This window comes from Seriola aureovittata, chromosome 6, assembly GCF_021018895.1.
Source record: "Seriola aureovittata isolate HTS-2021-v1 ecotype China chromosome 6, ASM2101889v1, whole genome shotgun sequence".
In the NCBI taxonomy this organism is placed as follows: Eukaryota; Metazoa; Chordata; class Actinopteri; order Carangiformes; family Carangidae; genus Seriola; species Seriola aureovittata.
Window position 1 is genome coordinate 19,030,028 of NC_079369.1, and position 20,808 is coordinate 19,050,835.

Consider the following 20,808-nt stretch of genomic DNA (forward strand, 5'->3'; position numbering starts at 1 on the left):
TTTGTCTGTGTGTTTTTCTCAGACATGGCTGCTATTGTATTGATCGAGTTAAAAGATGTAATGAAATGGAAAGCCAGGTAACTGCATTGCTACATTATTTCACACTGTTCTTGCCATTTATGATTTGAAATGAAGACTAGAACCAAAAAGTATCTTCAAGCTAAGATGATCTTAGCCCATAGACTTAAAATAGGACTAAGATCACCATAGCCCTAAGATGCTTTTGGGAAATAGTATCCATCTAGTGACGCACTATGACAATAAAATAATTTATCCAGGAAGGGTTGAACATATTCTTTTTTCTTTGAAATGTGCAAATAGTTTATTATTTATTAGTCACCAGTCTCTTGGATCATATCAATATCCATGTTTCATCAGGATGAACTTTATTTGTTTTCACTTTTCTTAACTAAGTTACAAAGTGCTTTAAAGGGGAAACAAAATTAGCTAAGACAAGTAGTGTCGGACAAAAGACAATTAAGTCATAGAGGATTCCTGTTGTCTAAACATCCTGTTTTCTAAACTATCTTCAAATAGAACTCACTTGACCCTTTTCAGATCTAAAAGTTGAATCTCATGACTTGAAATCCCATGATCTGTGGCTCACAAAAGGTTGATTTGTTCAGACTTTTATGTCATGTTTGGTGTCATCACATTAGAAATCCATATTTACTTTTTATTTATTGACTGAGGACATAGTCTCCTATATCTGTATTAGATTAGATTAGTTTATCATAACTGAATACCCAGAGGATACATTTTCATTTGAATCTTTGCAGTGTGTTTACGCATGCAGCTGTTAAACACTCCACTAGAGGGAGACAATTGCCTGTGAAGTTACTCAATCAAACATGTTTTGCTGGAGTTTGTACAGAAAACACGCTGCTGTTGCATCATTTAATTTCCTCCTGCCATATGACGTTAGCAATGCTGAAATAGAAGTTATGCAATTGACTCTTTTTTTTCTTTTGTGATTTGTTGAGAGCTTTGTAATTTGTTTCTGTAAAATGTGTAGAAAATTCAAATTAAAAGGGAATAATAGAGGAATCATCATGACACAAAAAAATGTTGTAAATGTATACAGTGATAAAAGAGTCAGTCAACTAACCAATTAGCTGACTAACAGAAAATATATCACATATTAATCACACATTTGCTGGCGCCATCTATACAATGTAAGGATTTGCTTCTTTTTTATGTTTCACAGTTGGCAGTTTTGTACAGTTGGCCAGATGAAACAAGACATCTGAAATCATTGCCTTGTGATCTAAGAACTTATGATGAGCATTTTCCACTATTTTGACTTTTCGTAGAAAGAACTATTTATCCATTACGCAAATAAATAATTAGCATATTAACTGATAATGAAAATAATTAGTTGCAGCCCTTGTTGATGGGTCAAGGGCACAAATCTCTGAGGTCGTCTACAGTATCATTATTATTATTATTGTGTTTATTATTACTATTAAATTATTATTATCATTATTCTCTTCAGTGCTCTTTTCTCATTCACTTAAAGATTATCATTGGGCCAAACCCATGTTATTTTTAAGTACTTGAGGTAATACCAATAATATTCCTACTGACATTATTTCAGTCTGCACAGCTGATTTTAACCACAGTATGACAAATCCTGACTAGTAATAGTGTTGAAATGATACACTGGCATTCAGTCAATTCAGCAGAAGTCATTTTTTATCTCCAGGGAAACCATGAGGTGACTTACAGGAGCTGCAGCTCTTGCAGCAGGTTGCATCAGTCTCATCAGATTGGGCCCAAATTGCTGCGAAGAGCGCCCCTACAGCCACTCTCTCAGCATGACTAATGCAAGGTGAAACTACCGTCACATTTCAGTGTGTGTGTGTGTGTGTGTGTGTGTGTGTGTGTGTGTGAGGAGACAACTGAGCTCATATTTACCATCAGCCAAGGACATATGTGACATAGTCAGCTCAGATATCAGGGAGTGTTACTGATAAAAGGATTTACAGCACTGAATCAGATGAAACAGCCTCAGCCGAGAGATAAGACTGAGTTAATATGAAACTAGTGATACAGGAGAACGTCAGGGAAAGTACAGTTGTTTTCACTTGAGCCTTCCTGGCTTTATGAAAAAATATCAAGATGTTACAGAAACCAGACAGACGAGTGTGTAGTTCAAAACATTTTATTGCATTTTTTTTAAATTTTTTTTTAGAAAAACAATACAAAAATCTGCAACTGTCATAAATGTTGCCTTGAGTGAACTGCAATCATTCACATGGTACAGTAAAGTGCTTATTTTAAATCAAAATTCTTTTTGTACTTAAAGGATGTATTTATTTCAGATTTCTTCCCAATGAACACAGTGGGTTTGGGGTGATTCAGACAGTGTTAAAAATCAAAAAAAATTGTTGGAGGACTATCAATTTAGACAGAATAACCCCACACCATGTCCATGAAATGAACTGTTCATAAAACATTTGATCAGTGTTGCTGGATTGTAAATGCTTTTGCCTTAGGGCTACATTCAAATTGTGGGGAGGTTGATGAACTGTCCATTTGAATAAATGACTGAATGAATTTTAACACTTCCTTACGTCAAAATGACATACAATATAAAAGTTGGTAGCTTAAAGATATCATTTTGTCCCATTATCCCCAATAAAAGGCAGTCCAGAAAGCTACTGCCATTTGACAAAAAGTAGAAATGGTCATGACCAAGAAAACTCTCATATACCATTCAGGATATCACAGAGTATGGCCAAAGTCTGTGCGTTTCTGAGTATCCAACCCTATCAAAAAGTAGGGACTAACTTGTGTGATGCTCAAAGGGGAGAAAAAGGCAGAATACTGAACTGTATAGGTATTTTAAAACCCCAAGATTGCCTTGATCATCAGCTTAATGCTTTGAGATTACTGATAGCAAAGTAGTTTCCCAAATGGAGAAGAAACAGCTGCATACACAAATTCAAGTAAGTCTTATTATAAGACATAAAACCCCATAACGATGCATCTGTAGAAAGGTATTTTTAGAACTATTACAGTGTCCTAGTATCAACATAATGGGTCCTTTGACACCATTTCCAGAGTACCGTCGCTGCAGTGCTGGCAACAGGACATGGACAATCAGAAGTTCCCCACTTCTCACTGCTAGGTGATGGATCACATATTCAATGTCATGACTTGAACCCTCTTTGGTGAAATGGCTACAGTGTTGTGAGACCACCTCATCACCAGTCCATTACCTGTCAGTCTTAGAATGAGCTTTAACTTAATCTGAACAATAACAAAAAAAAAGATTATTGCCAAATCTTACATTTATAAAAAAATAAAATAATAAAAAAAAAAAAAAAATTTAAAACTTGCCTTCACTGGGCATGAACGCTCCAGATGAACTTAAACTCTTCTTTCGATCTTCCCACCTCATACACCACATACTGAACTTTTAAAAAACACAAAACATAAAAAAAAAAAAAAAAAAAAAAAAAAAAAAAAAAAAGAAAAAAACTTAAAGGAAAACATCCGGTGTTTCACCTGAACTGAACAGCACCTGCATGGAAATCACCACATAGAAAATAGAAGCTTATTAACAGCCATACAAAAAAGGGGAGGGGTAGAGGGGGAGAAGAAAAAAAGAATAAAAAAAAATAAAATAATCAGTGTGGCACATTGACATGGAGTTCTCAAACATCAAAAATAAAGTAAACTTAATACAGCTACACATCCTTGGAAGACTTTTTTTTGTCGTTTTTCTTTTTGTGGAATGTTTTTCCTTTTTTTTAATGTTTCTTTTTAGAAAAATCTCATCTGTCTTATTTTGTAATGAGAATTTATAATGTCATTTTTAAATGGGTGTGTCTCATGAAAAACAAGACAATGGTGACCCCTGGAAAAGAAATGATGGTCCAAATAAATATATTTGATCAATAAATGACACTGATCACATTGGCCAAAATGTGCTTTTCAAACTCCTGATAGGAGCTTTAACCTTTACTACCAAGATATTTAAGGTTAAGTCTTATGCATAAATTGAGTTGAAGAAAAAAAAAAAAAAAAAAAATTGGTATGAAAAAGGAAAAAACAAAACAGAAAAAAAAAAAATACAAGTTCTGGTTGTGGCAAGGGGACATGTCTTGATTTCTCTACAGTGAAAGTAACAATGACCCAGTTTCACTTGCCAGTTAACATACTGTATAGTCAGCCTCTACCAACATACCAGGTATACTTCAGAGCAAGCTCAGAAGTCTTATTTTGGGGCAGGCATGCATCATAGTTTAATTTAATACCATTAGACTTGCCTGATGGTGTCATAAACACTATATATATATATAACAAACTGTATGAATTGGTGCAACAGTAAGTCATGGCTGGCTGGGTACAGACAAACATTCTTTGCTTTCAGAGCATTAAGTGCATGGCCACCAGGCTGGATGAGTGTGTTTCATCTCAGACATTTACAGAGGAGGCTCAGTTGTGAGGAATTTGTCTTAAATGAAGGAAAAAAAAAAATCTTTGATGAGTCCCCAGCCACACAATGGACCGCACCAGGCACGGACAGCATTGGCTTACAGCCCTTCCAGCCCCTTATACTGAATCCCTTCGAGACAGGAACAGCCTTCATCTTGGCATATTGCATAAGCTTGTACGTATCTGCAGATGGACCATTCATGCATACACATACAGGCAAAGAGAACATTCCAGATAACTTAATTCACAGTGGATCCAGTTGTAACGTGGGAGCAGCACAACAGGTTGTCCTTTGGTGTCTGAGCTTAGTTTCGAAGATAAGTGTTCTGATTTCTTCTGAACTGAGTTGTATGAAAAAAAGAACATAACAAAAATACTTCTCTCTCTCCCAAATCATTAACTGGCCCTCCTCCCCAACCTGGACGAGCACATATTTGTGTGTTTGCTATATGCAGGCCCTGGGCTAATGTGCTTCAGAAGTGCTGCAGAAGGGCAGAAGGCATTTAGAGGAAGGGCTGCAAGCAGCATCTCCCTTTACAGAGAGGCAATAAAGCCTGAATGGCAGAGGAACCAAGGCCAGCTAGAGTCAAAGAGAGGGGCCAGAACTGGGGAGGGAGAGTCTCAGGGGAGTCTTAGATCTGGACTTGAATCTTAACGGAAGGTTGGAGGTCAGGGCTGACCAACTTCAGGCACAGTCTCCCACAATAACCAGAGGGGCCAAGAGCTGACGGAGCTCTGCAGCAGAGACAGGCCCTCCCTTGGGCTGGCTGCCTCGCTGCCTGCGCCTGGCCAGCTTGGAGTTGGAAGGAGGAGAGAGGCGCATAGAAGAGCCAGTAGCAGTAACAACAAACGGGGCTTCCTGCTGCTGCTGATCTTCCATGCCATCCTGTTCAGCCAGCTGCCGATTCACAGCCATGGCTTTGTCAGCAAAGAATGTCAGATCCCTGGCATTGCTGGTTCTAATGGACAAGAATAGGAGACAAAAACAGTCAAAATGTGAACAACGTACATATTTTAAGTTGCCAATATATCAGTGTCAGAGGGAATAGAATCTTCTGTAGCTGTAACTCTAATGCTTTCTCACCTTTGATGCAAGATGGATGTTGGCAAAGTGTCAGACGCACCCTGAATGAAAAAGATAGATATGTTTATTGGCTAGAAACAAACTCTTAAACCACAACATGAGAAATGTGTAAAAAAAATATGAGCAGATGGCTTGGTGGTTTTAGACTTACCCCCTGCACCCAGGGGTGCTGCAGCACCTGGCTGGCACTCAGGCGGTTTTTGGCATCCCGAACCAGAAGTTTGGATATTAGGTCTTTGGCACTTGAGGAGATATGAGCCCAGTCTTTCTCTGGAAACTCGTATTTTCCTTCCTGGATACTCTCAAATAAAGTGTTCTGAAAATGGACACACATTTATTTATTTATTTATTTATTTTTAAAATCAATTATCTTGACCTGAATGGAGAAGATTGATAGTGCTCAAGTTTCACTCATGTCCTGCAAGATATAGGAAGGGTGAAGGACTAAATGAGTGTGTCAAATTCTTACCTGGCAGGTGTGGCAGGGCTCCCCTAATTCCCAACCACAGTCACCACCACAGCGGCCTACAAATGGTGGGTAGCCACTCAGCATGATGTAGAGGATGACTCCAAGGCTCCACAGGTCACAGCGCTTGTCATAAATTGTAGCCTCCTCACTGAAGGCCTCAACCACCTCAGGTGCCATGTACTCTGCTGAACCACACTGTGAAAAGACATGAAAAAACAAAACAAAAAAAACAAAACAGTGGTTCAGTTTGTCAGGCTGGAGGGTGACAAGTGGAAAAAACAAACTACAGCAGAAAAAAAGTAAAAAAGAAACACAGGTTCCTTGGTTCCTTTTGGCTGCTATCCACATTCCTTCATTCAGCTGATACCTCGTGGTTGAAACTCTAAAGCCTCTGGGGCAGCCTATGTGACAGTCACATGCTTATCTGCCGTGATGATTTGTTCAAAATGTACTATATAGCTATTCTAGCCTCTCTTCATGTTTTGAAGACACAAAGTAGGAACGTTGTGTACAATTGCATATCAAGGGTAGAGAAAGACGGCTGAGCTATAATGAGGCAGGTTAGTGTGGGTAGGTAACAGCAGTGAGTCACTGCTATGACCATCCAGCTGTACACAAGCCAGGCTGAACTGGCTGACGGCAAGGATAGGCTCAGCTCTGATGGTGCCTTGTTATGTAGCTAAGAAAAAAATTAGGCCAAACACTGAGCAGGGAAAAGAGGATTGGCTGTCCTGCAGAGACTGGGCTGAGCCCTTGCCAGTTACATAACTTGGAAACACAAACACCAAATGCTGTTTTAATACATAAGGAACAGAAAAGAGGAGCAGGTCGCTAGTTCAACAGGACACAGATATTAATGGATAAGACATTTTAATGCTGCCTTATTCTATTAACTTAATAACATTTATACATATGAAGTGAACCCTGTTTCACTTCAAGAGTTGGGATTCTTCGAAATGTGTAGAGGGTGTCCTAACAGACAGCATCTGGTATAAATTCTGAGAACCTGCTCTGAGAATACGTGTTCGTTCATCCATCCTTTGATCAGTTATTTTTAAAACTATAGTATACAGCAATGCACATTTTGAAGTATTTGTAAAACCTGCATCCTGACAAACCTACTGGCCTATATCCTTCTTCCATCTGTGGAGGTGCATGTTTACATTGAGCAGGCATCTATTGTGTTCCAGTGCTATATCCCAGCTGTCTCCTAACTCCACCTCCACCCCACTGCACCCTTATGTAATGAAATTTGCTGCACAGGAATCTCAGACAAAGCTGCTTCAGTCGGAGAGAAAACCCCAACCCCCACATTTCCACCAACAACATCGTGTCTGGGGCGACTGCCTCCACAGACAAGCTTACAGGATTCAGGCCAAATACTGCTGCCACACACAGACAAATAAAAAGACACAAGCACAAAGGATATTTTTGCCTACCAAGGTGCCCTAAAACTGAAATGCAATTTGATAGCTGTGCTATCAAAAACAGCTATCAGGGCTAATCTTGTTTAAAAGCCACCCAAACACACTGCCAATCAAAGACAATTAAAGATTAAAAGCCTGTCCAGGACTGCCTGCAACTGTGACCAATAAGAGCTGAGAGAGAGAAAAAAAAAAAAAAAAAAAAAAAAAAAAAAAAAAAAGGGGTAAACAGCAATCATGGCTCTGGCACAGCCTCAAATCTAAACTCACATTTGTTCTTCCTGTGCTGCTGTTGCAAACACCTTGTGCACTTGCATCAGTCACATCCTCCTCAAACCTTCCTGTAAGATGCAGATAGTCAGCTCATCAGCTGCTGTTATCACAGGGTTGGTTGGTATTGCAACCTTGGGGCTTTCCTGAAACCATGTGACTAGTCAGACCATATAGATAGCACTGATGACGCACACCTCTGCTGTTTGTCAACTACAGGATTATCTGAAGTGGCTTAAGGAAGGGGACCTGTTCTGTCATTATGCAGCTGTACCTGCATCTGTGACATGAACAAATAACTGATGCGGTTCCTTTAATTCTTTTTAACTGTCTAAGCTGCTGGTGTGAAGTGCCTTCGTGTTACAGTTCCATCCAGTTCACTACTGCTGCACATGAGCATTGACATTTGAACAGTCAGATTTATTTCATGCTGAGCAGATGAGCAGGCAGTCACTTGTGCAGTGTTCTTAGTAAACTAAAATTAGCCGTTTCCTAGAAAAGGTCCTTCTCCCGTTCCCTGCATTCCTGGTGCTTATACTGGAGAGCACAAATACATTCACAATAAACATTTGTTACAGCCCTTCGATAAAGTTGATTCAATGGGATCAGGAACTTGAGCAATAAATGCGCAACCACATTATATTGTGCAACAGCAACTGTAGGAATGTGGGCAAATGAGGGGGCAGGGTGAGAGTGCCAATAGTGAGATGAAAATCAGATAACATTGTTCCTGTGATCAAGGCAAAGAAAACAAGCCAGAGCGCATGAGCAGACTGGGTATTTGTCCCTCCCAGTTACCCTCCCCCTCCCACTGTTTAGCCAATCACATCTCAGTTGCTAGGTGTAGGGTGGGGGGGGGACTAAAATTTCTAGAACAAACCTTATGCACAGCCTTTGTATAAAGAACATAAAGAAAGCGCAGACCAGCACAAGCCATGGTTGGGGCCACTGGGCGGAGACTAAACAGAGAGAGGGTGGATGTTTTTCTCTCTCATACCACAGAGAGAAAAAGGGAAATGGGTTTGTGTGTTTTGGTTTTATTGTAACTTCTTCATACCATAGGACACGGAGCTTGCAAAAGTCACAATGTGTTCCCTGCAGCCTTATTACATTCCAAGGCTATCACATTGTGTCTTGTCCTCAGGGATCAACTTTTCTTCCACTGACAATCCTTGTATTGGCTCAAGTCATGTGGTTACGTGCAAAAACCGGCCATTTAATAATTATGAAAACATGAAGACAAACTAATAGGAACACACCACTGCACCAAACAGACAATCATTCAGGCCCAGCTTTGAAATCCATGTAGTCTAAACACGTGAGGCCACTTGGCCCCAAAACTATCTCCCCTTCAAATAGTCCAGGGATGGGCTCTCTGTCCATTAGTTCTGCTAGAGGAAGATGAAGTTACCAGTGTAGAAAACCCCCTACCCATCCACCACATTCCTGCAGGCTAAACCACTATCCTTCACCTGCTCTGATCCATCTGTCCAGCCCCCCCAGACAACCAACAGACAGAGTATGTGTTGACACAAGTGGAAAGCTTGCCAGTTCAACTTTACCATTCCTCTTTAAGGTTGCAAATGTTCCACTTTACTGGGCACTGTTCAGAGGATTTGCTTTGTGTTGTGACGACAGCAGGAGGGTTAAACAGCCATAACCCCCCAAACTCATATTTGCGACTGATAAGCAACAGGACGTGGTCATTAAACTGAGGGATATCTATCGTTGCTTATACTTCAACATGATAAGGGAGGGTAAATGCTGCCAGGCAGGGACATTCAGGAAGCAATCCATGGCATCATTTCAGAGAAACTGTCCAACACTGAACTACCTTAACCTCAAAACTCAGCATTTTCTCTTCCAATCAGCGAGCTGGCCTGCAGCTAACACCACTGAGGACTGCCCAATAGTTAAGCAGCCGACTGGATGATTGATAAAACATTTTACAGCCTAAAACCACAACAAGGAAACAAAACGCTGTATAGGGAAATGTGATTCAGACCATATGACAGATTATCCTCTTCCAAACTTTGAATAGGTGTATTTGTATATTTCAAACATACATTTCCCTTCAGTAGCAATTTTCCCCATTTATAAAAGTTTTCAAAATTGTATGGCAATCAAGACAGGCACAATGAGCAGCTGGACTTACAGGAGTGAGGAGCTCAGGGGTGGAGATGGGTGAGCTGTCACTGTTCAGCTTGATCCCACTGCCCAAGTCAAAATCACAGATCTTGACCGGGGAAATCTGGTAAAGACATACAAGTTCAGAATGATTCAAATTAATCTTTTAATTCTGTATAATATGTATGGAATATTTACATGTGGGACCAGATATTTCCACTGTCCTTTATCATTACCAAGGTTCATATCACAATCTTAAGAGTAATTTATCACACTTTATCACTACATTTGTTGCCCTTTGAACCATTTGAGCTCAAACATGTTTGCAGTTAACTCACCTTGTCTGCACTCTCACAGAGAATGTTTTCAGGTTTCAGGTCTCTATGTGCCATTCCTAGAAAATAATGAAAGCAATCCATCAATCACTTTTCTTCATTAGTAAGATAAGGCCATAGTGTTGGGATGAAGGAAAATGTATTTTTCTATCATATCAACTTAAAAGAAAACAAAGTCAGACATTTTCACCAGTGTAAAGAAATGTAAAAATATGGTCTAGTGTCTTTTGGGCAATCTAAATATTAATGTGAATATGCCCCATTTTAGCTATTGTAATGTGTAATATCAGTTCCTAACTGCTGTATCAAAACCCATTTCATGGTACACATATCAGTGGGGTTGTTGGGCCTTTTTGGAGATCATTAAAAGTGATTAAATTGCTTGCTATTTTGTAAAAGTGGTCTTACCCTTGTTATGCAAGAAATCTAGAGCGCTGGCGATGTCCTGCACGACAACACTGGCTTCCTGCTCACTGAAGTGCTGCCTCTTGTGAATGTGTGCCAAGACTGACCCTAAAGGGGGGGGGGTATCAGCTCTGTTTACAAGTCTCACACAAACAGAAACAACTGGCTACAGCCCAGAGACAGGGATAATGCAATATAGGAATGTTCACAAATAACAAAAAGGATCTGATGCAGGCTTCCTACAGCAGCTATAATTCACTTACCTCCTCTGAGCTTTTCAAACACCAGGTAGAACTTGTCTTCCTCCTCAAAGAACTCCACCAGCTCTAGGATGTTCCTTCAGAAAAGAAAAAAGCACTATAAGCCAGTGGTAACCTCCAAAATTCGCTGAGTGAAAATTCCCTGTGATTTCTGCACTATAGACTAAGAGGACTAATAAGATGCAGCAAAAATTGGGTCACTCAGTCTGCAGTACTATCTCCATAAATTCATCAGGTGGCATTATGTTTAGCTGGTCATGACAGAAGGACATTACCTATGGCCCTGGCACTGGTAGAGCATTTCAACCTCACGGAAGACACGGCTGCGGCTGTGGCCTGGTCTTTTCTCAATGATCTGGAACAGAACAATGTAAAGGTTGAGCCACATTATCTAAAAATAGACCACTAAACATCTGTAACAGTCATATTTTCCACAGCAGTAGGCTGGAGGACAATTCTGTTAGTGCTCTGATGGCTGAAGAAAAACTGAGCCCATATGCAAGTTAATATTTGAGTGAAGGCCACCCCTTCACGCTGCACGACAAAACCCCATTAGTGGCCATGTTTACTGTAGAGCAGGCGGTATAGCCCAGATTACATATTACATATATACAGTGCCCTATAACTGGTTACCCTCCAGACCAAACTTGAATTTTCCCTGCTTGCCAACATTTATCCCACCCTGTGACACAGTTGCAAGTATAGTTTAACCTACTTTCAGTGCTGCCTGCCAAAGCAGGGACATAGGAGAATGAGAATCACAGTCACCGCATCTCTATATTGTAAATCTTATATGTAAATCTTAAGTGCTTTTAAGGAGCCATTAAGCATTCCTTTGAAACATCCCATGAGCTAATCTAAAACTGTTTATGATAACAACAAAAAATGCTCTCTAAATATAACTTGCTGCCTGGAAATAAACCACCGAGGGGCCACCAGCTGCACGATGCCCTGCCAAAAGAGACAGAAAGATAGACTGCTGACACCAAAGCAAAAGGCCTGAATTTTCCAGCCGTGGTCAGTTATTGTCTGCTTGGGAGGCTGTGCGTGTTTCTCTTCCTGGTAGCTGGATTACAGCTGCTATTGAAGCCCAGTGGGGCCAGAGTTGCAGTGTGTGTCTAGGATTAATGGACAGACAAGAGGCCTGTGAGCAGTCCAAAGCCTCTGCACTGTTCCAGTCTGAGTCAGCAGCACAAACAACCCCCAATCAGCTCACTTTCTCCTGATCACAACACAAACCTCCCACCCTGATAATGACATGCAGATAAAGAAGAAACTGTAAAACATAGCTGGAAAATGCATTATCAAAATGTTAAGTAGGTGGACAGTTATTTACGAGGTGCTAGATTTATGGTTGTTTCTCAAAATCACAGATCAGAAGCACAGTAGTCTATTGCAAAACAAGTCACTAAGCCACACTGCAGGTTCAAACATCAACTCAGGGTTGTGAAATAATACCTTTATGGCAAATTATTGTTAGGAAACCTTCAGATAGGCATGCACTGCACAGATTTCTGTGCGTCCTTGCTGCTGAGGCTTTTGTTGCAATTGCAACACAAGGGGCCCACACATCCAACTCACTCCTGTCTGGAGGGGGAGGGGATAGACAGGACATCTGGCAAGAGCAGTCTGAGCCCCCTCCCGACTCCCAAATGACCTCCAATAACTGCAGACCCTCATGTCTCCTCCCCCAGACCTGCAAAGTCCCAAGGGATCTACCAAACCATCCCAGGGTAAACAATACCAACAGATTCTGGTCACATGAGAGAATCTGTCCTCCAATTCATCTGAAATATTAATTGGTATGATATGGACACTTGTGCTGTGGGGAACAAGCCTTCAACAGTCAACAGTTTGCTTCAAACTTTAGCAGAAATTAAACAGAAAACAGGGATTAATTGGGAGTAAAAAGATAGATGGGTGTTTATGTCCGGTGTCCTAGTGGGATTTGTGGCTTAAGGGCCAAGAACTTGCAATAGGTAAAACAAGCTCTTGTTGCACTTTGCTACACTTCAGCAAAGAAAAATATGTCGCAATGTTTTGTTCCTAAAAATGAGGAAATAAGCATTATATATAAAAGCAAAAAAGGAAGTCACCAGGAGTCAAGACATGTATTTACAAGTCCACACCGCATTTGGAGAGGAAAAAGAAAAAAGTAAAACTGTACTGAGCAAGAAGGAGAACAAAGCAGTGTAAACACCCTAGGTCACAACCCTCACCCAGCAACCCCTCCTTCCTCTCTATGTGGGTTTTGTTTTGGCACAGTTGCCAGTACACAATGTTCTCACTACCAGCGTCCTCTGTAGGCAATAGGAGTAAAGAAAAGGGGTGGGTATATCCCTCCCAGCCTTCTGATAGGCTGACAAACTATAAAAACAGTGAGGGGAAGAGCCTGCTAACAGCAGCTAGTGTTGCACACTCAGAAAAAAAAGGAAAAAGCACAACACAGATGCAGCCTGCAAACATCCTCTACAGAGAGCTGAACTGAGGGGGGAAAAAAAGACATATCCTGCCCCAGGACCAGAAATTTCCTCAACAAGATTTCTAAAGAACTGCCTGTGAACAGAAGGCTGCATGGACACAATGACACAACCTAGCTTTCTTCCATATAACTCTTCAACAGCATGTAATGGCACAGGGCCCTTCTGTGTACATAGGCATTTCATTATGCAATGTACATTTCCAAGCATGGTCCAAGAAATGTATCATCTCTATATTGATCACTAGCCACTGTAGCCCACACAGCACGCAGGTGCTCAGTGGCAACAACGACATTCGCAAACTTGTGAGAGGTGCACTGACTTGTAGGAATCAAGATTCCGTGCATTATAAATATTTTTTCTCCAAATATATTACAGTCACTCATTAAGTGTGTAAGAATGTCTTACCTTGACAGCATACTCTTTGTTGGTGATGAGATTGATACATGTTTGCACTCTGGCATAAGCGCCCTCTCCTAGTACCTCTTCTTGCAGTCTATACACATCTGTGGCAGAGAGTTTAACAGGTTAGGAATATGCAAAATTCAAATCATGTTAAAAAAGGAAGAATCCCACGAGTTAATATAGATAATGGTTTATTAAGAATTACAGCAAAAACCCTTTACCCTCGAATCTTCCAGAGAAACTGTCAGTTGCCCGGCAACGCTTTTTCTTCTTATTTCTCTTCTTGGCATCGGGGATGTCAATAGGCTGGCTGGAAGGCATGTCTGTGAGAAAGATGCGCCCACATTATAATGTGCTAGTGAGGGAAGAACCCAAACAAACTTTAAGAAAGCACTAAAAAGGAAAACAAAAATCTGAGGGCAATCCCAGATTTTTGTTGAAAATAAACAGTAAATTTCTGCCAAATTGGAGAAACAAACCTGTTTTGTTGCCATAAAAGCATTATGGATTACATTGACTAGTCACAAGTTAGTTTAAAAAAAAAACAATTAAAATACTCACCATGTCTTGAGGAGGAATCAAAATTAAATGATGAATCAATAAGATGGGATCCATTTTTAGTGAAGTCCTCTGATTCAAAAGGATTTTGGCCCTAGGTGGTAACAACAAATATGCTTGTTAAGGTATGCAATCTTATTAATGAACTATTCAGCTGAGAGCATCAGTTGTTTGTCATAACTGATAATAGGGGCCTTTATCTCCCACCGTGCAACCATGAACCAAAATTACACTCAGCAATAAAAGGTAGAAACTTTTTAACAATGAATATGTTGGGGAACAACTACCAAGTAATCCAAACACCTACAGCCATAAAAGTCTATCCTAATAGAATATATGCATAGAAGAAGTGACTTGAAGTGATTGCAAAGGCCACATTTTTTTGCAGATCTTTAAATCTTAGCTATCATGTTCTCAAGTCATATTTCCATTAGCTCTACATACATGTGTCAGCAGGCCACATGGTTTGTTTATCAGCCATATGATGTGGGAGAGCAACAGATGTATTTATATATAGCAAGGTAAAGTCCTTTGACATACATGCTGAGAAATGTGGCCTGATTATAGAGACTTCACCAAAGGCGTGACAGCAGCACTGCATTTTGCCCTCAACAAATCTCACCTTGAAAGAGCGGTGGAATCCAGTGACTTCGGTGATCTTATTTTGCACCATTTTGCTTCGATTTGGGGTGGGTTTTTTCTTTTTGGTGGATGTGCGGCGGCAGTGGTTTTGGGATATCAATTTGCACTTCTCCGAAACAGAAAGTCGTTTCAGAGAGAGTCGCAAGTGATCACACTGCGCTGGCTGGTCAGCTTGCTGCGGCGCTTTAAACGGGAGCCCTGTGGACAACACAAAACACCGCAGCGCCACAACCCACATTAGAAATCAGTAGTGGGAAATGGCTAGTTACTTGCAATCTCAAGTAGTCTAGTACATTCCAGCTGAAATTAATTATCAGAAAAGCAATCAACCCCAACAATAGCAGATTAGCTAATGTTCGTCACATGTTCACGAGGTAATAAAAACAATCAACAGCTAACAACAACGCCACCCACTTTTAGCTTGAGTGTTAGGTTATTTGTTGCCATTTTAAAAAGCCAAGTTTAGATGATACAACAGAGAAAGTCATCACAATACTACACTTTGGATAAGATAAGCAAATCTCTCGGATAGCCACGCTGGATTCAGTTTAAACAGCGAAGATTACAATAGGCGCAGGGAGGCTAACATTTGTTTAGCTAACATTCACATGCTCTGCAGTCACAACGGTCAACCCGCGAGGACTCGTGAGCTGACGGTTATGACAGCTTTATGTTGAACGTCTGACAACAACGGTTAGCTACAGTCAATACTGTAACATTACTTTAGTGTTGTGAGAGAAAAAAGACGGTTACGTCCGCCCTATCGAAATTACTAGAAAAATGATGTCCAACTGCTATCCAAATCTATTTTGTTTTCACTCACCCCGTTGGTAATTTTACAGCTCCAGTGTTAGCGTCGTTGTTTGACCCACTGCTACAACAGCCGCAGAGGACGGTCGAGGGGGGGAAACGCCTGATAGTAAGTGCGTGGAAGGTGGCGAAGAAGCAACGGCGTAGGTGGTTTTATAACCTCCCGACTGACTCCTCCTCGTCTCCTCCCCCCTCGGGACTGCATCAACAGACAGGATGGATCACGTGCTTTCTAGAAAAAGACGTAATGGCAAGGTACCATTTCGTCTTACAACTACACACTTTACCACTTTTCAAGGTAAGCGGCACAAACAGCTGTTCGACATTGTACAGAAGACTTAAAATAAGAGGTAACTTGACGGGGTTCACTTTGATATCGTCTTTGATTAAAATAACAGATTTTAGGAAAAGTCCAACGAAATAAAATAGGTAGAGAATACAAAATGGTACGTGGCCATCCAGCTCTGTTTTGTTTCAGAGGCCCCGCAATGGGACTATGGAGAAGTCGAAATGGCGAGTACGTGCACACTGGCACAATCAGCACTTGCGGCTGTTCTGATGAAAGAGACGCGAGGATCTCAGTAGAGATGGAGAGGGATAGACCAGAGGTAGACAGACCAGATCCACCAGTTTACAGTATGACGGCGATGTAATCATAATAACTGCCTCTGCTGCTGTCACCACATGCCAGTGCCGCATTATAAATAAGAGCCATGCATAAAACAACAATTGGTCAGCTTTGTGCTATAAGCAAAGAATGCAAGCAGACATACACCACCCCTCTCCCTCTTTGTGCGTCTCAGAAATGGAAAAATTTGCATTTACAATGCCCTAAACTTTACTCTCACACCCAGCGATGAATGGCCGTGGCCAGATGGGTGTTCAAAGAAATCTCCGTCTGAGTCACTGCATGCAGCTTTTGTCACACAGTGAGGCAGTGACATGACTTCAGCTGCTGCGGCATTTCAGAATCACATACACAAACACACTGACGCATATGCTCTCATGCAATGTAATGTACAGATAGAGCCAATCGCATTTAGATGCTTTACCTCAGTTTACTTCACTTCATTTAAAAGTCCAGCACTCAAAGATGTACTTTAGTTTAAGTGAAAAATGTGAGCATCAAAATAAAAGTAACAGTAACAGTCAAAGGATTCGTAATGCAGGCAGACTCACTCCTGTCAGTTTTACTGTGTATAACACTACTGGATTATTGTTGCTGATTCATTAATTCAGCAATTTTTTGATGTGGCTGGTTGAAGTAAGGGTTTTTTTTCTATGTTATACTGTTTTGTGTATAAAACTTTACTCTTAAAAGAAACCAGTAACTACAGATAAAGGCAGATACTGCAAGCAGGTACATCTGTCAGATTAATGTAGTGGAGTGAAACATACATTTACCTCTGAAATGTAGTGGCGTGTAGTATAAAGTAGCATAAAATGCACACATACTTCCAAACCGTACCTAAGTGTGCTATTTGAGTAGAGGTAGAAAATAATCTCCTATATTTGGATTTTTTTTTCAGACTAACTTTAAAGTCCATTTTGGTTTGAGGAAATTCAGCAATTTTGAAACTTTTTAAAATAAACTTTTAAGATGCCTTCAATATATTTCTGGATTTAAAATATATAGATGCACGATGTACTCAAATAAGACAAAATCATTCACACAATGCACAGTAATTACTTGGATACGAGGTATTGTAATTGACAGGGAAGGTGTGTGCAATAACCAGTTGCAGCCCCCACCTTTTGTGATGTATGACAAGGCAGACACAGCACGTTTTGGAGCCTGTTGAGGAGGCTGTTCAGACATGGGTGGAGACACTGTCTCATGGTTGTGATAATGAAAGAAATCCAAGAACTCTGATTATATAGAAATGTGTCCTCTCTTAACCTATCTGCTAATTGTGAGATGCCGCAGACATGACATGTTCCAAGATTAAAGGCGAAGGTATTTTTGACAGAGGCACAGTAGAGCGGTGTTACATCCCTTTGTTATCTTATATTATTGTTCTTTTACATGCATCCCTTTAATTAAATCCAGATATTAGTGATAGGACACCTTGTGTTGCATTCAATACAAAGTCTACATGCTTTATTATGCCATGTGCTTTGCTGTCAAACTATATGTCCTCATGCTATTCGTCTGTCAATGGTTATTTATCACTATATATAATCCCTAGTCTATAGACCTGCTCTTTATAAGCATTAATGTATTGTTTATCAAGGGTGTCTTAGATAAAACCATGTAAGGTTTGTTTGCATGAGTTGGCTGTCTTGTGACTGGAAGCTTTCTGCCTCTCCTCCTCCTTTCACCTTCTGCCCCTCAAACATAAGCCCAAAGGTAGCAAACATTACGCAAGCTGTTGGCAGACTATGCCTAGCCAGGAGCACATGGTGTAGTCGAAGGTTTGAGTAGGAAAACAAGATCACACGTCGAAGTGCAGGGGGGTGGGTCTGTGTCACTACAGGTCAAAAGGAAGAGGGATAGGCCATCATAAATAACTTCAGGTGGCAACAACCCCATTTCGGATGCAAAAGGGCTCAATCAGGAGGTACTCAGGAGGGGGTTCTCTTTTCAGGCTGAGGTTATTTCAGTCTGAAATATGATAACAGAGGTGTGTCTATGTTGTCGTTGTTGTTGTTGTTGTTGTTGTTGTTGTTATTGTGTTTCATGATGACAACTGCAGTTCAGATTCTTCTACAATATCCTGTTTCTGTCTGGAGATACAGCTGTAGATGTAGATCAGGCACAGTGTTGTGTTCTTGCATCATTGCCTGTGCAATGCAGTAAGCTGCACTGAAACTCTTCTTTTTCTAAATGGCCTCACAAATGTTTCTAAATGCATTGGTTATATACTGTAAGTTATTCTTAGCAGCCAAACATTATTCAAATTCATTTCACGTTATATTCTAGTGGAGGTCCCAGATTGTCCCAAGATACCACATATGTCAGGCTGAATTTGGGGGAAATGATAATATTGTTTAAATATGTGTATTTCATTCAGTGGTGCAGCCATAAAAAACAAATAATATATAATAGCCTTGGGTATAAAAATTTCACTCAGTGTAAACATCATATGATTTGAACTAAGAGCGGAAACAAAACAATAGAAAATTTAATGTGTATGTCATAAAGTCTAGATGATTTTTCCAACCCTAAAACTACTTAAGGGGAACATTTTATGTTTACAGCATTAACATAACCCCCTTTAAACTCTGCTGCATAAAAACAGTCAAAGTCTCCAGCGCTATGAGCATTACATAAGGCACAAAGCTATATGCTTTATCTATGGCAAGAACAAATCATTTTGATTGATGTTTGGAAATTTACCTCGGTACAGTTTGTGTAAACCAGCAGGATATGTTGCAAAAACATTCCTGTACTATCTAGTATAAACAGTACAGTACTACACGCTATATGTATCTGTGCACATGAAAAAGTACAGATATGTACATGTATACATGAAATGCAGGTCTGGCAAGTCTGAATAAAACTGTCAAAGGCTAAGAAGATAAGTTTGCTAAAAGCAGCCAGCTGTCTTACACTGTTACAATAAGTTACATACTTTTCTCAAGTACGAAGGTCACAGTGCCCCAGTGTGCTGAATGTTCTTTTTCTAAGAAACCATACCGGAGCAAACTTCGAAGAAGAAAGTAGCCTGCAGTTGTGGATAGACTCAAACCCAACCTTTGGCAAAAATGTATGTGCTTTAGGTATTACAGGGCACAGACAACTTACTGGAGTGCTGGAATTAATCCAATATCCAGCAAAATTCCTTTAACACAGAAAGAGTTACCAAGGATTTTGCAACAGACTTTGTTTTGTCCCAACTTTGTTCCAGTTGTTCTTCGGAAAACTTTGTATTCTTTCTTTGCACTTTGCTCCTGTTGCATAACCATGTATAAGAAAGCATTTTGAAAATAATAATTTTTAAATTCTTAGAATCTCCTTTCAGATTGGGTAATAAACCAGCAACTGCAGTGGGTTACTAGTCAGTACACAGCTCAAATGTTTAGTCATTTCCGTGGATTTTCCATACTCAGCAGTAGTGTATGTGTCATTACTTCATCTCTGGTGGTAGTTTAGAGGAGCTAGCTCAGCTCAGCTTGTTTTTAATGTAGATTTCTGTATATACATTGAGAGATACATTGTGTTACACTTTGATTTTATTGTCTTGTGCAGCAGAGCTTTGTGACAATTAGGACCGCAACTAACAATTCTTTTAGATGTGAATACATTTTTTGATAATTTTCTCAATTCATTTAACTAATTAATTGCTTGGTATGTGAAACCTCAAAAATTGCGAAACGTCCATCCCAATCTCTGAGAGCCAAAGGTAGCATCTTCCAATTGTTTGTTTTGTCCAGCGACCAACTCTCAGATTTTCAAGTTCCTATCAAGTAAGACAAAGAAAATCAGTACATTCTGAAGAGCGGAGAAGCTGTACGCTGGTTGGACCAACTGAAATAACTTTTCTCTGGGCCCCTTCTTAAACAATTCATCATCTTATTGGAACTTTTGTGGGCCCACTTCAGCTGTGGGCCCTGAAAATCATGATCCCTTTTCATTCCCAATGGCTACAGTACAGCATGAGGCAACTCACTTGCAAACCACTAAACCGTTAAGGGTGTGTACTCATTCCAACATCTGCTGAGTCATATCATCTCCCAAACCCTTTTCTCTACGTGTAAATAATCACACTGTACCATCAAAACAACAGCCAGACACTGCTGTGTAAACCCTGACAGAGTTGGACAAGCTTTAGTCTGATTGGCTGCAGCCTGAAATTCTTCCCCTTGTTCATGGCCTCTTTCCAGTACTTCCCTTCATGTCTTGCAACTGCAGAGCCCTTCGGGGCTGTCTGATACATTCCAAAAGAGAAAAACACGCCAGAGGGAGGGAAGAGCAAAAGGCGGGCACAACTTATCTCACACGTAACACGCGTAACGTGTGCTGCCAGAGAACAGTGCTCAGAGGAAGTGACTCCACTGAGGGAGAGGAGGGACAATCCCGTAAGAGGATCAGGTTGCAGCAGGCAATGAGGTCATTTCAGTGGTTGATGTTATTGGGGCAGATAGTTACA

General features: G+C 40.4%; 1 protein-coding gene across 1 annotated transcript; it reads right to left on the minus strand.

The window, feature by feature from the left end:
- Positions 1-2,148: 2,148 nt before the first annotated feature.
- On the minus strand, positions 2,149-15,833 carry mknk2b (MAPK interacting serine/threonine kinase 2b). The gene is made up of 14 exons (XM_056378745.1): positions 15,729-15,833; positions 14,886-15,103; positions 14,267-14,357; positions 13,927-14,028; positions 13,709-13,806; positions 11,096-11,175; positions 10,824-10,897; positions 10,564-10,668; positions 10,159-10,214; positions 9,849-9,944; positions 6,000-6,194; positions 5,682-5,846; positions 5,531-5,571; positions 2,149-5,405 (listed from the first exon to the last, which is right to left on the minus strand). The coding sequence occupies exons 2-14, from the start codon at positions 14,934-14,936 to the stop codon at positions 5,132-5,134; spliced, it is 1,428 nt and encodes a 475-aa protein (XP_056234720.1). The 5' UTR covers positions 14,937-15,103; positions 15,729-15,833; the 3' UTR covers positions 2,149-5,131.
- Between the last annotated feature and the right edge of the window lie 4,975 nt (positions 15,834-20,808).